The 16,735-nt window shown below is 43.1% G+C and overlaps 1 protein-coding gene across 1 annotated transcript; it reads right to left on the bottom strand.

The window, feature by feature from the left end:
* Positions 1-7,722: 7,722 nt before the first annotated feature.
* Positions 7,723-10,289, bottom strand: LOC310876346 (hepatocyte nuclear factor 3-beta-like; the record flags this gene model as incomplete). The annotated part of the gene is made up of 3 exons (XM_083789870.1): positions 7,723-8,013; positions 8,050-9,021; positions 10,230-10,289. The coding sequence occupies 3 exons, from the start codon at positions 10,287-10,289 to the stop codon at positions 7,723-7,725; spliced, it is 1,323 nt and encodes a 440-aa protein (XP_083645996.1).
* Positions 10,290-16,735: the final 6,446 nt, after the last annotated feature.

Raw genomic sequence — 16,735 nt, 5'->3', positions numbered from 1 at the left:
CCTTTCAAACCTGCAGGCTGCACGCCCAGCAGCCCACCCACACAGCCCTATAGCTGCATGCACGGGGATGTGCTGGCCCTTTTGCTGAGGGATGGGATGATGAGAAAATGGGCAATAGCAGCAGGGACTTGTAAGGGTCCTTGTAAGTTAGTGATTCTCAAACTTTTTTTAATTTCAAGGACCCCCAGTTTGATAATAATGCATTATACTTCATATGACAATGTCATGCATGAGTAGCAAAACTATACCAGATGAAGCTCACAATGCATGGCAATGTTGTGAGCTTGTATAACTTTTGATGATAACATATGCCACAAAATACGAACGTCAGGTTGTAAGTGGGTCTGTGGGATTTATAAACATTTAGATTAAACCAATAGTAGTAACAAGAGCATTGTGAGTTTGTCTGATTGGTGTTTTAACAATTAAAGTGAAAGTGGTTACGTGTCTGTGAGTTTCATAAACATTGACCTAATGTGTGACAAAGAAATAACTACATTGGATCCATCGGAACAGGTTATTTTGTAAATTTCTTGAAAAGTAACAGTTTTACTCGTACAAGGCTTTCAACGACAGCGACGATAATACACAATATATATGTTTAATATCCTCTTCTAATAGCCAAGGATGCGAACCCTGCCACAACAAAAGAGCCCCTAAGACGGTGCCTTGATTCATGGGAGAGGGCATAGCTCTGCCTTTTGTGGCGGCTCTTCTGCTAAGCAAATATTCCAAACTGTTCATTGCCCCTGTCTCCTCCTGGCACATTGTCTGTGTCCTTGCATTTCATTCTGACAGGGGGGAGATTGCTCTCAGAGCCAGAGAGCAAACAGTCTAGAAAGGGAGGCTGCCATCTTGTCTCTGTTCCCAAGAGAACCTGCATTTTCTTTCTTCCTTTTTTTTTTATCTCCAAGCTGTCACACTGAGCCAAGAGTTTAAGTCAGAATGCTGAATTAATTGCTTTAAGCCATGGGGGCCTGGCCCACCTAGCATGGATGCTTCTTTCTAAATGCATTTGTATTAATATTATGCTCCCTTCTTATATCGTCTCTGTCGGGTATTAACCTCATATGTCCAAAACTGTTACTTTTCAAATTCAAAAACAGCAAAAGCAGCAGATCTACAAGCTCAAAACTACAACCACTTTTGATGTTTTTGTGTGATGCTCTAGTGATAAATTAGGGCGGCGTTCGTTTATGAAAGAAATGGGGAAAAAAGTTAAAATATTGAGATAAGAGGTTTCCACCTGACAGACCACATGCTTCCTTCTTATGTTATTTTAACTGTGGTGACCAGACGTCCCAGTTTGACTGCGGAGTCCTGCATGGTATTTCTAAAACACAGAAATGTCCCGGGTTTCTTTAACCATAATTTTTCAATAATACAACTTGTATAAGGGGGGTTATCATGTTCTGTGTTTGGGTGTTTTCACTGTTTGTTTTGGTTGGCCTAAAAGCAAACAGTGAAAACACCCAAATACAGCAAGAGGGGAATGTGTACCACAGTACTCCGGTGGCTGACAACTGCTGCTATAGAGGGAAATGACAAAGGATTGGTCTTTTTTACCAGCTGGTCTATATTCACTCGCTGCAACTAGTAGTAGGCCTACTTTTCCGTTACTTTTTCATCATTGGCTGTCTTTTAAAGATGGAGTGCCGTGATTGTTGTACCCTTACTGTTTTGAATATGTCTATGGAGTTAACATTATAGTCTTATAGGTGTGGTTAGAATATTAAAATATGTCTTCCCTGTGTATTTTTGGTTTCTTCCTGAAGGCTGAAAGCCATTGAGTCAAAAGGTCCAATCGAAAATACACCATTTTTGTGACATCATAACCCTATAACCCCTCCCCAGACCACTCCCCCATTATAATACAACACACAGCTGTGGGAGAGGCTGAAGTTCAGGTGGTGCTACGGTGAAAACCATGGGTATACTTAATGAACTGTGGGTGTGACCACATAATTTCTTTTAACACTTTCTGTACACTTTTTTTAAAAACAATCTTCCTCCTAGTATACCGTAATCATAGTACCTGATGATCATGCTTTAGGGGGGGGGGGGGGGGATCACGGCACTCCATCTTTAAGCCAATGAGGAGTCCACAATACTACCCTGAGCGGTGACTGAATCAGTCAATCAGTGCAAACGGAACATCCTCTCAGGCTATGGCATTACAACTACCGACGGTTCTGATTGAAATCAAGCCGAGTAGACATCTTCTGCATGCAGCTACATGATCATACGTAGCCTTTTTTTAAACCTTGAAAACAATTGAAGCAAGGCAGACAATGTTGCCATATACTGTCTTAATCGGAAGATATTTATTAGTAGGCCTACTCGTAAAAAAGGGGGCTAGCTTGCCGCAAGCTGGTATAATATGACATTTCTTGTGTCATTTCTTGTTTGTAGCAATTGTGTCATTTCTTGTTTGTAGCAATTTGTAATTTCTTGTTTGTAGCAACCACAACACAATGTATGAATTCTATCTTTCAAATATACTGTATACCGTAATACTATAGCTCACAATCTTTACATACATACTGCTCGTATACTACCTGAGACAGGGTGTGTGACATCATCACATTGCGATTGCGACTAAGGGAAGTAAAAGTATACCTAATTGTAGTAGTAGCATATAACCTCGAAATGCGCTGTTTCGAGGAGATCTGCTACTTCTGATGCTTTTGTGTGACACTGTATAGTGTGTGATCAATAGGGCGTTAAATTAGGAAAAAACACTAAACGTTAGAATGTGGAGGTGGGAGGTTTCTGCCCGATAGCAACAAAATGTACTTAGTTACTGTGAGTGTCAGTCCACCACTGCAAAACACCTTGTGTTTGTTGGGTGCATGTAGCAGCTGTAGTCCAGGTGATCGACACAGGTTGCAGTTGGAGTCACAGGGGTTAATGAATAACTTGTGTGTCTATAGATATAGGAGAGACTGTTTCATTGACCAGTCTAAAAGCCTAATAATAATTCATCATGTGGCGCGCCGAGAGCTGCCGGGAATAGCAGATCTACAAGCTCAAAATGTGTCGCTTTTGGCGATGCATTTTGAGCTTGTAGATCTGCTATTCTCGGGTGTGCGCCGAAGTAGGCTACGTGTCAGGCGTAAGAAGAGACATGCCACAGCCTGTCTGCAACGTTGATCGTTCTTTATGAGATGAGATACGACCGATCCAGGGTGTGGTTTATAGCTGGTGATGCATCTTTTGTCTGTTGTTCATTTAAACGTCCTCAAGGACCAGCGTCTTTGAGGAGGGGGCTCCAGGGGCTCCAGCAATATGAGGTTCCAAACCACTTTAAACCTATTTTGGGCTATTTTCTAAACGTTTAGAAAAGAAATTGCAATTACCGGTATATATTTTTTTAACGTTTAACACAAAATTTCTCTTATTGTGCCCTGGCACAAATTGTTTCAGATGGGGGTCCACAGACCAATACATTGTCAATTTGTGGGTCCTATTTGGGTCGGGTCCCAAATATGTCCCAAACTAATTGTTGAAAATGTCAGCTTTTCCTACCACTTCCTACCACCTTCTACTGCATATAGGCCTACTGGCGTACTATAACCCGGCCTCCTTTTTCCACTCTAGTCTCTACACCACAATCTCTTATCCGAATGTTTTTCCCCCCCAGAACAGAGACGCTAAGGTTCAAGCGGTTATAAGACAGAGTGCAGTATTTTTCCAATGAGTTTATTTGCATGCAGTCACCTCACATGAGGCACTGACATGCTGCTCAGCCAAAGGCCAGGAGATAGATTTATTGAAGGATGAATGGAGAGGGTTTACTCAGTGTAAAGAGGTGTGAGTGGGGAAGGGTGAGGCCAGGCCGGGTTCACATAGAAGGCGCCTCTCTCTCTCTCTCTCTCTCTCTCTGGTCTCTGCCCTTGTCAATGGGACCAGTGTTGTTGACACACGGCTTTCTGGGAGGGACTCTCGAGCCGCCCAGCGTAAACGTTGCGGAGGGCCGGGGCCGCCCTGTGAAAAAAAACTCTTCCATTCCTCGCTCAAAGAAAAATGTCACACCAGTATGATGAAAACCCCAGGCTGTCACAGGCTCAGTCAGTCTCACCCATCACCCCTTTACAGAGCCTTGACTCATGCTACACTTTCTGGCAGAGAACAGACGTTGTCCATCTTATAGCTCTATATCTCAAACAGATTTGACCGCTTCCATATGGTTGAGCGCAGGAGTCCCTCAGGGCTCCATGCTAGTGTCTTTTCAGGTAGTTTTCTTTTCAGCTTTTTCAGGTTATTGTGGGGAAAGCTTTTGCTGAAAGTAGCCGATCAATGAGTCTTAACATGGTTAACACGTGCATGGAGTTTGAAGTTACAATGAGCTATAGGAGGTGGGGGGTGTCATATCAAATGAATCACCGATTAATAAATATTGATTCAAGCAACTGAATAATTTAGTGGTCCTTGCCGTGAAAATGTTTGAGAACCACTGGGCTGGAGGACCACTTCACCCATTTCCGACCAATATGGTCACATACTATATATGATCATATAATTGATCACTAATGTTCAAGATGGCATTAATTGTGTCAAGAGCAGAAACCTGATTAACAGTGAACATCATCATCGATTCATCGGCAGGCAGGTTTGGTCATTTCAAACAAATATTTGAATCTTTTCTTTAGGTTTTTATAAATGCAAGAACAATGGCTTATTTCTATCTTATAGCGGGCTATAAGAAGAGAAATTTCATGGAAGAGAAATGCTGGCCTGCAGAAGGACATGGATGTCCACAGCCCCACAGCCCAGTGAGCCCAATGACACACAGTGAGTATATGGGAAATGTACAGTGGTTCTCAAAGTGAGGTGTGGGGGTCCCCATGCAGCAAAAGCATCACAATCATTTGAATCACTTTATCCATATCGTATATGCTGGCTGTTCAAAAATTGTGAGATTGTAGACCTGCAATTTTTGAACATTTCTGAAAGATATCGAAAATGTTTGGAATTCTTTTTTACATAGATCTTTTCTCCTGAGGGTCCCTGGCACAACATATTTTCAGATGAGGGTCCCCAAATACAAATCAATATGGGGGTCCATGACAATGACGTTTGTTAGCATAATGGTAACCGAAATGCTCACCTTAAAACACGCTCGCCCTCATTTTTTCCCGCTGACCTCACACCGACCGCTCGGTGGGGGCGGTTTTTGTATTCTTGTATTTGTTTTACTGAGAATCAGCTTATATGTTTAGGGTTAGGCATACCATATAGTTTTACTGGGATTAAGTTTAGGAATCGGGTTAGGTTTCGGCACCGATTTACTGAGGTTAAAGTTAAAAGCCTATAGAATCCACATGCCCAAAATGTGGCCCTGATGGTCCAAATTGTACTGGACCCCACCTAGTTTGAAGACTGAGAGATCAGGGCCCTGAGCGCACATCTGTTACCGAGTAATTGACAAATATGAAGTGAACAATTCAGTGAGATTTATAGAAGCATGGGGATATGGGAAAAATGTGCATTCATATCCCAACTCCATTTTATAATAATAATAATAATAATAATATGGCATGTGGGCCAGTTTGTGAATCCTGACCATGCATAAAACATTTGATTCTGTGTCAAACAATTATTTGAATATAGGCCTACTGCACAAAAAAGATGTATTAAATTGTTTATAATATAATTAAATATTCATCTGACGTTTTATATGGTCATGATTCACCAGGTGCATGGATGGCTTGGTTTCAGGCTTTAAATAATTTATATCAATAGTCTCTAATAGAAAGTCTCTAATAGAACATGCAGTGCATGGCGTGGTTTTCTGGACCTACTGAATAATCTGCCATTCATTTTTCCCATTGAGATTTACAAAAATATTTATTTATATCAATGATTTTAAGCCTAGAATCAAGCCATCCAGCATCCTCGTAAATCATGAACGCATAACACCTTTGATTCTGTTAAGAAAGTAAAAATAAACAGCTAAAAAAAGGGTATTTGTTAAATGTGTATTACAAAATCTTATAATTATTTTTTTAAAGTCTCCACAGCATCAAAAGTTTTTTTTTTGTCATGATTCACGAGGATCCTGGCTGCGTGCAGGGATTCTATAGGTAGGGGAATAAATGGGTTTTCTATCTGCGGCACCACAACATGGCCGCTGATGCTATGCCCTATACAGGTTATTATTTCATTATAACCCTTAAAGGAGAATTCCATGCTAGAAGGCTTTCTTACCTTTCTTACCTTTCTTTGTAGTCGTTTTGCAAAAACTCCTTATTGGCTATGTCCCCTACCATAAACCCCCAATGAATTGCATTGAATTGAATGGGGCTATGGGGTGTTATGCTAATTCGCTTATTTCCATCGAAATAAGTATAGTAAAGTTTGTCGCTTGGGATATTATTTACATTATGAAGAGAGGATATATACAAAAATTCCATTCAATTCCCATTCAATTCAATGCAATTCATTTAGGGCTTATGGTATAGGGAAATAGCCAATAAGGAGCTTTTGCACAACACCTGGACCTCTTTGGTGGGGACGTACCAACTATACAAAGAAAGGTAAGAAAGCCTTTTAGTATGGACTTCTCCTTTAAATAAACCTTATGAACCTCTTAGTAAGCCAAATGTGTTCTTGAGTATATGATTTCAATTCCTATACACATTTTGTATACCAGGATCAGCATGGCTGGCTGCACATTACAGATGATCACATGCGTGTGTGTGTGTGTGTGTGTGTGTGTGTGTGTGTGTGTGTGTGTGTGTGTGTGTGTGTGTGTGTGTGTGTGTGTGTGTGTGTGTGTGTGTGTGTGTGTGTGTGCTGCTTTGTTTTGTTTTCAACCATGTTTCATAATCATTTGTATGTGTTATTATTGATGTATTAAAAGCTAAAGCACTTTATAAGCCATACGCTGCTGCCTAAATACATTATAATTTATGAAAAGGATAGATCTCCCCTTATCGTTTTCATCACAAACTGTGACGCTAAACGGGTTTAAAGATTGGATTTAAACAGCACCGATTGTCCATTGTTCCAATACTTATCTGAAAGACAGAGCTACTAACCCCAGGGACAATGTAATCTCTTTTCCCGTGACCCTTTGGTAAGGTGATAATGAAACCAATTTACGGCCTGCCCTGCAATGCAAACTGATCGCATCAAACAATCTTGTAGGCCTAATTGATCCTTTGTTTGCAAATCATTCTGTTGTGTTATGTCTTCACCTGGGCGGCTGGGCCCCGAGTCAGAAATGAAGTTCGAATTGAATCCTATAAAATTAAGTTATTTAGCATCATTTTCATTCACATTAAATGCCATCTTTCATGGTTCACTTTTCAAATTCGTTTTGGGATGCGCTGGCCGAAAATAACGAAAACAAAAACGTGTCAGATGTTAGAAAATACATCGAAATAACGTTTTTTTATTTTATATAAAGATTGTATCTGGTACACACAAACTTGTTGATATAGGCGGCCTACAACATGAAAAACATGTGAACACATTTCGCAAATGTCTTTTATTCCCCTGGTCCTTCGTTTGGAAAAGATGCCACAGGCCATGCATTTATATTTCATCCCAAATTCGCCACCGATTTCCGAAAAAGAATGTGACGGAATTCATCATTTAGGAGTCACCGAATATAAAATCCACATCTGTATAGGCTACAAATGTTTATTTTTTATTTTTTTCCATTTCCATTTTATTTATTCCGTTCCATGTGGCCTGTGGGATTATTATATAATCTCACGATGAGTTCATTATTGGCCTAGAATACACTCCTTGGTAGTAGGCCGAAACGTCCGCGGACGCCATGCCATCGAATCCCGCCTTGTGTGTCATTGAACCCACGGACAGATGCGGGGGTCCGCCGGGCACCGTGGAGCCGTACCCGTAGCCCATCATCACCTGCTCGTACGTTTTCAGGTCCATTTTGCTGTGGTGGTTCTGCTGCGCCTCCAGCGACATGAGGTTGTTGATGGAGAACGGGTGGTTGAACGGGTAGAGAGGGTTCTGGTGGTGCTGCTGCTGCTGCTGCTGCTGCTGCTGCTGGTGCTGGTGGTGGAAGTGAGCCTCCGTGGGGCCGCCGGGGACCACCAGCGGGTGGTGATAGTGGCCGTGGCGGGAGTGGAGGTGGTGTTGGACGGGAGACGAGGAGGACGAATGTTCGGTAGCACCACCACCACCACCAACAGCTCGCTTGGTGTTCTTGGCCGTAGAAGACGGCGTGGTAGAATGCGGAGATTCGGCGGCACCGTTGCAGCTGTCCGATCCGGGGACGGAGACGCCCTCGCCGGGCAACCTCCCCCCGTTAGCCGGTGCCGGCGGGGTTTTGCCCGACGCCGCCGGGCTCGTCGTCGCGTCCTCCGTCCCGGCGGCGCCGCCGTCCTCCACTTTCTTAATCTCGCACTTGAAGCGCTTCTGCCGCCGCAGGTAGCAGCCGTTCTCGAACATGTTGCCCGAGTCCGGGTGCAGCGTCCAGTACGAGCCCTTGCCCGGCTTGTCCGGCGAGCGCGACACCTTGATGAAGCAGTCGTTGAAGGACAGCGAGTGGCGGATGGAGTTCTGCCAGCGCTGCTGGTTCTGCCGGTAGAACGGGAACAGGTCCTGGATCCACGAGTAGATCTCGTTGAGGGTCAGCATCTTGGACGGCACCTGCTCGATGGCCATGGTGATGAGGGAGATGTACGAGTAGGGCGGCTTGGCGTGCGTGTAGCTCCGGCGGTACGTGGTCTTGTTGGGCTCCCCCCTGGACCGGAGCGGCGACTGTCCGTGGTGGTACACCGGGCTCAGCACGGCCATGTTGGGGTACGCGCCGGGCTGCGAGCCCAGGATGCCGGGGCTCAGGCTCGGAGGGTTGACGCCGCTCATGCAGCCGGCCATGCTTGCGCCCATGCCGGCGTGGTGGTGGTGGTGCATCGCCCCGGGGGTCGGTGACAGTGACAGCCCGGACACGGAGTGGTTGACGGCCGGGTTCACGTAGGAGGCCATGTTCATGGAGGCGGAGGGCATGTAGTTCATGTTCCCATGCACGGCGGAGTAGCACTGATGATGAGGAAGACACAGAACTACGTCAAACTAGGCTACATATATCATGTCATTACTGTCGGGCAGAAACCTCTATTTAAACTTTTAATTAATGCCCTATAATCAAATAGGAGCATTGTAAAGCAATGCTTTGTAAGTTTGTTGTTATTTCACAATTTATATAGGCCTCTAATTGTTTTGTAAAAACAAAAGGAACGGTTTTAGGTTTTTCCACCCGACCGCGATGATATCAGAGACAGCATGCAGGCCATATAGTTTATTTTATAATCGGCTTTATAATCGAACTTTAATTTCCTTAATTTCTTATTTTTTATGCACCGGAGTGCACCTGACATGACACATTCCTATATATGGGCGTGTCAGGCGCATTTTAAATGATAATACAATTAATAAATGCCATAAATATATTATGCATATTGATCACCGCACGACATGCACGGTACGGCTTGGTTTATGCAAATTATTTAAACAATCTGCAGGCTTAAACGCAATTCAATTGAGATTTAAAACAAATTATTTGACTTGTCAACTTTAAAACAAATTATTTGACTTGTCAAATGCTCAGTGTGTAGCATATATATAAGTGCGTGCGTCAGACTCATATACAAATAGGATAAGGCAATGTTAATTAGCCTATAAAGTCTCGAAGACTCGAACATTTATAAGTGCATGTGCAAAACAGCATATATCACATTTGTGTGTAGACTCAGAATGACTATATAATTGTGCACCCTGGGTTACTGAAAAGTGATATTGTCATTTAGATTAGGTATGCCTCACATTGTTAGACAAGTCTATTTAATAATGCATGAATATATTTAATTGTAGGCCCATAGGCCCTATTAAAAAAGGAAAGCGATTTTGGTTTTAGGAGGCCTAGCTATATGAATATGAATATATATGGACCACGAAATGGTATTTCGTCTCGTTGTAGAAATTAGCAATGGGCTATAAATGTATAGACTTCATAATCTGAATTGATCATTTTCTTCCAGGGGGCAAAGTCGAGATATTTTCAAAAAGCCAATATTACGACAAAAAGAACAGAATAAACAACACCAACTTGTCTGTCACTAAAACATTTGATCTCCCTGAAGATACTATATCTCAAGGCTATTGAGTTGGAATAAACACCATGCACGGGATGATAATATTAATAAATGTAATAACAAAATAAACCCCGTCTGTCTCCTCCATATACCGACCTCGGTTTCGCCGTAGTAGCTTCCCCAGTCCGTATGCGTCTCCGAGTGTCCTCCTTCCATTTTAACGGAACTCAACATCATGGAATAATTATATATATAGGCTACTGTAAGTAAGGTCCCGCAAAAAACAAGTTGTGACTCCTTAAAAGTTCCCCCTGGGATGGGATGGGAACCTATAGATGGATAGTAAACCGTCCTCCCCAGTGGAGTTATAGAGGTGTGTGCTGCGCCAGCGAGGCTTACATTCTGTAGTGTGTTCTGTGCAGGAGAGAGAGAGAGAGAGAGAGAGAGAGAGAGAGAGAGAGAGAGAGAGAGAGAGAGAGAGAGGGGGGGGGGGGGGGGCGGGGGGGGGGGCGGGAGATATAGGGATACACTTTAACACCCGAAAAGACACTTTGAAATCCGTATAGTGTTAATGTAACCCCGTGACGTGATAGTAAATCCCACCACCGAGGTCTCTCTCTCTCTCTCTCTCTCTCTCTCTCTCTCTCGCTCTCAGCGCGTGCAGTCCACTTTGAATATCCTATAATCGCACCTTAATTGTTGATGCCCCCCCTCCCGTTAACACCTTGTGATTGATTGATTTTCAGGTCATCGATCAAATAGAGAGGGCTTTTTCCCCCTTGTCGAATCAAGTGTTTGTTGAAAAGGGACAATGGGGTGAGTGTGCATGCACAGCATTTTAATGATTTATTTTAGCACCTCAGCATTTAACTCTTTATAGTGATAATTTAGCATATGACCTAAATAAACAAGGCGGTGTGTTGTGTGCCCACTCAACTGTATCATGTTAATTGATTTATCCCCTATATATAGCCTACATGTTGCAGAGATAATGCGCTTTTTGGATATGTCTCTGTCGGAGGGAAATAGGGAATTAAACCTCATATGTCAATAATCCTGTCAGGATTTAAAACAATATAAATAGATCGACAAACTCAAGCTTCGAGCTTAATTGTGAAAGTAGGATAACTTAATTTACGAAAAACACAAACTTTAAATATGGGATAAGCAATACGACACATTTTATGAAACTTTATTTTATAGCCTTTATTTGTGCATGGTTTTCATGGTTCTGAAATGCAATGGTGAGAACCATTGATAATTAATAATAATTTGACATGAAAACGTGAGAACTTCTCACGTTTTCACGTGAAATTAATTTGTAGGCCTATTTGGCATTTTGGAAAACATTTTAATAAAACATTTAAAAAATATATCCCAAGTTGTTCTTTCACGATCTTGCGAAAATAGCAGATCTGTTATGGCCTATTTCAAATAGCCGATATATAGCAATTATATGGCCTATAAGAATTGTTCTGCATGGAACCCCCTCCAGGATCCAGGGGGTTGCTATAGGGCCCGGGGGTCTCCGGACGTCGGTTTAAGAACCATTGCATTAATGGAACAGTGAACCTTTCAAATATTTGTACAAGAAGAAGGTCCGGGGTCCAACATCGATTGGAGTTGGACGGTGAAGGATAGGCCACGATAGGCCTTATATGGACAGAACACAATTAACTGGATTGTGTTTTAGAGCCGTGCATGCATGCCATGCACCGTGCACGGCTCTAAAAAATGCACTGCATGGTTCTCAATTCAGGCCGCAACCCCTCAAAAGAATCACATTTGAACTGGGGACCCTGACCCTCCCAATATAATCATTTGAACTGGAGACCCCCCAAAATAATCATTTGAACTGGGGACCCTGCACCTCCGTTGAGCACATGAGTTCTAGTTCTTGATTAATATTGTGAAAATAACACATGTAAGCTCACTATTTCCAAGCAATTTGGCCAAAGTTGGAGCAGTTAGTATTTTTCTTTCTTTTTTCTTTTTTTTGGGGGGGGGGGGGGGGGGGGGGGATTCGGGTTTATAATAATAATAATAATAATAATTTAAAAGGTCTGTTTTGAAATTATTGATGGCAAAGCTGAGACTGAGAGTTGTGTGTGTGTGTGTGTGTGTGTGTGTGTGTGTGTGTGTGTGTGTGTGTGTGTGTGTGTGTGTGTGTGTGTGTGTGTGTGTGTGTGTGTGTGTGTGTGTGTGCGTGCGTGCGTGCGTGCGTGCGTGCGGGCCTTAGATTATTAGGCTTAAAATAAAACATATAGCCTAACATTAACCAATTAAAACGTCTCATAAATATAGCTGATCTGCAATTGAAATATTGAGTATAGCCTACTTTTACTTTGGTACTATAATTAAGGTAAGTGATATTTTTTTGTTAAAACAAAAGGTTTTTTGTTTAAAGGTTATAATATATTCTGATAGTATAGGGGCCTATACTCATTGCTATATCATTTGTTCAGTAATAGGGGTCTCCCTGTCTCTCTATAAGCTCTATAAACAGAAAATACATTTTCAGGTACGGTATAGGTGACAGAATTTCAGCCAATCAGGAAAGAGTATAGCTATTCATGAGCTGAATTTTTATAGTGCATGTTCCAGTTCCAAATTTGTCTTCTCATTTCTTTGTGTCAAGTGTGCCCAGGCTGATAGGGATTCTACACCTGAGCCGACAGCCGTGGACGTTTTCTCTGTCGGCCACCGTCTTTTCCGGTTCTTTAGACAGCTGGTGGATGGAAATTAAGCTCCACCCCCGCGGCTGACTGCCGCGACGGCCAGATTCCCGGAAACGCTCTCCTCCGCGGCAGTCAGCCGCGGGGGTGGAGCTTAATTTCCATCCTCCAGCTGTCAAAAGAATCGACAGTGCCTCAGTCGAATGGACAAACAGAACGAGCTAACCAAGACCTGGAAGCAGCACTTCGTTGTGTTGCCGCCAAGAACCCCTCCTCCTGGAACTCCCACCTTGTATGGGTTGAGTACGCGCACAACTCCTTGTCCTGTGCGGCCACGGGGATGTCGCCTTTTGAGGTGTCTTTAGGTTACCAAACACCTTTGTTTCCGGCTGAGGAGGATGACATCTCCGTACCCTCTGTCCAGGCTCATATGCGGACAGAGGGTGTCGCAAGGTGTGGAAAGATGCTCGTGCAGCCCTTCTCAGCTCTGTGGAGCGGAATCGACGGTACGCTGACCGACGCCGGACCCCAGCCCACGTGTACCAGCCGGGTCAGATGGTGTGACAACCAGGTATAGTCTGGTGACCACCGGAGAGACGGATGACAGCCGGAATGTAGACGGTACCCGGGTGAGCAGTATGGGTTAGCGCCCCAGCCTGTGTCCTCCGTGAGGAGGAAGCCCAACAACCCTCGGTGAGGCCTTTGGGAGGGACATGCAAGCAGCAAGCGGAGCCGCAGCACCTGCACCTTCTCGCTCAGGTGGAGTCTGCGGAACCATTGCCCACCACTCCTGAATGAAGTGCCTGGTGCTGGGACTCTGGTGTGGCCCTGGTTTTGCCCTAGTGGGACTGATTGAGGGTAGCTACTGGGACGTAAGTTGGGACTTGATCACCCCGGCTGGGTCGCCTGAGTGAGGGGTATGATGTTGGAAGACCCGAAACCCCGTTGACCTCAGAATACATCACTGAGGATACGTCCCAGGTGCATCCATGCAATGTTTTTTAGTTATGAATAAATACAACAAGTCACCAAAGTCCTACTTTTTAGTAGCAGCTAGGGCAAAGTACACAATACATGATCTGAAATAAATATATATATGAACATAGGCTAGTACATATCCAAACGTGTGCAAGTGTTGGACTGGACTGTAGATTGTTCCACGACCAAGGGCCAAAAAAGGCCAGACATTTTTTACTCGGATTTGAATGCTGGTACTGCACACTGCAGCCAAGCATTTGACCTGAGGTTGAGGCCGTTTTGGACCAAGTCGAATTTGGATGAAATGTAAGACGGCAGGTCACCCAGAATGGCTTTTTAAATTAAGATATGCCAATGCTGAAGCCTGCGAGATGCCAATGAGAACCAACCGACTGCAGCATACAATGTGCAATGATGTGTTCTGAAAGGTGAATTAGTTATGAATCTCAATGCAGCAACAAGGGATCTAATTTGGCCAAGGTGGAGGAGCAGGCAAACCTATAAATAAATGGTATCACCATAATCAAATTGGGACAGAAAGAGAGCAATTGACAGGGGACGACGACAACGACAATTAAGTACCTTGTCGTCGTATTGATACATTCACTTAAGTAATTCACCATTGTTGATTCTCAAACCTTTGGTCACAGACTGAAAAGATTTAGAGCCAGAGACATGGAGTTCCCATACAAGATTTGTGTTGTCAACTTGTCAAAACTAAAGCCTGTACACGTCAAAATGTCCCAAAGCTCATAACACCTAGTGAGCATTGATGAATTGTACGCTTGTAGATTGTCCATTTCCAAATACTAATTAAGCTAATTTAACTGGGGAGTGGGGACCCCATGATTTAAGGCAGTGTTTGTAAAAGCGGTGAAGAGATGAATCAATGAAACAAAATTGGAAAACTGGAACAATAGAAACACACGAACACACACACACACACACACACACACACACACACACACACACACACACACACACACACACACACACACACACACACACACACACACACACACACACACACACACACACACACACACACACACACACACACACACAAAGCTTGTTACCCCAGCTGTGTGTGTCTAAGGTGAGCAAATACTGTCACGTATTAGTTAGACTTGTAAGGTCCTTGAAGTGAATGGATCTTTATTGTCGGGTGTAGGTGGTCCTAGTAACACGTTCCGTGGACTGGGTATTTGGGGGTGGGGGGGGGGGGGGGGGGGGTCAGGTGGAACTGACACTTTAACCACTTAAACCCACTAGATTTAAAGGTACAGAGTAAGTGTTTTTCTTTGGTTAAATTAAGTGTTAAATAGCTCTATATTCTGATGGTACTCGTTGCTATAGAGTGCTTGTTCAGTAACATAGGAGTCTCCCTGTCTCTCCAGCTCTTTATTAAAAAGAAAATACATTTTCAGGTCATGATAGACATTTATCAGGATAACACGTGCATTAGAAGTGATGACACAAAGACACACAGAGGGCCCTAGTTTATCCCTAAACGTCTTGCCTAAACTTGCCTTTTTTACTATTTTGAAAACATTTTAGAATGGTTCAAATAGCCGATCTACAAGCTCACAACGTGTTGATTTAGATCGGTATAGTTGAACCATTTAAATATGTTTTTAGAATCAGTGGTCGGCCTCAATACTAAATTGATTAAACTTCACAATTAGTCACCATGAAGCCTGGAGATTTTGTTTTGGTTTTAATAACAATAAAAATAAAGAATCCATTTGACTAATTTAAGTGAAAAGGAGACCAATCTTAATAACAGAAAAACTATATTTACGACATTGTTTTTTAATCTGGATCATATAGGTTCATCAGTGATTACACTGTCTCCTACTGTATATAGCAGCCCTCCATTTTTGAAGTATTGTCTCATTTTGTGGGTGAAGTATTCCTTTAAAGGGAGACATTACCGCATGGGGTCAACTAAACACTAGATAATATTATAGGCGATCTACAAGCTCACAGTGCATTGCAATGTGATGAGTTGTGAGTTTGTAGATCTACATAAGCTCACAGTGCATTGCAATGTGATGAGTTGTGAGCTTGTAGATCTACATAAGCTCACAGTGCATTGCAATGTGATGAGTTGTGAGCTTGTAGATCTACATAAGATCACAGTGCATTGCAATGTGATGAGTTGTGAGTTTGTAGATCTACATAAGCTCACAGTGCATTGCAATGTGATGAGTTGTGAGTTTGTAGATCTACATAAGCTCACAGTGCATTGCAATGTGATGAGTTGTGAGCTTGTAGATCTACATAAGCTCACAGTGCATTGCAATGTGATGAGTTGTGAGCTTGTAGATCTACATAAGATCACAGTGCATTGCAATGTGATGAGTTGTGAGCTTGTAGATCTACATAAGATCACAGTGCATCTTTTTCTTTTTTTAAACTCAACCACTTGACTATCGGCACCACCTTCACAGATCAGTTATTTCTGAAAAGGGAGTACATTTTGATGCCAGCACTATCATCATCATCATCATCATCATTTTTCGACCGCGGTCGAGATCGTGGATTTCACAATCACGCCAGACTTCCCGGTCCTTCATTGCCATCCCCAGTTCCTGCTTACTGATGCCTGTGTCCCTAGCGATGACATCAGGGAACGACAGTTTTCTACCTCTGGTCTGCTTTGAGGCAGGACTCCAGAGAATAAGGGAAGATATAACCTCATTGTCAGCTCTGTAGCAGTGGCCGGCAAACTGTGTTCTTCTGGATCGGACTAGTGAAGAAACACAGGGAAGGTTGCCGTATATAAGATTAGTCGATGGGTGGCTCTTCCAAGAAAGATTTTGCGCTCTCATTAGAAGGCGGGTGTAAGTGCCATCCAACCGTTTCTCTAGTTTCTTTGAAAGTGTCCATGTCTCGGAGCCATAGAGTAGAATCGGCTCAACGGTCGTCCTAAATATTTTTACTTTTAACATCTTACTAAACTGGGATGACCAGATCTTATGCATGTCATTGCAGGCTGACCAGGCC

The sequence above is a fragment of the Protomyctophum parallelum genome (genome assembly GCF_964188405.1).
Source record: "Protomyctophum parallelum genome assembly, chromosome: 19".
Taxonomy (NCBI): domain Eukaryota; kingdom Metazoa; phylum Chordata; class Actinopteri; order Myctophiformes; family Myctophidae; genus Protomyctophum; species Protomyctophum parallelum.
Note: the sequence above shows the minus strand (reverse complement) of the source record. Positions and strands in the feature narration are given on the sequence as shown.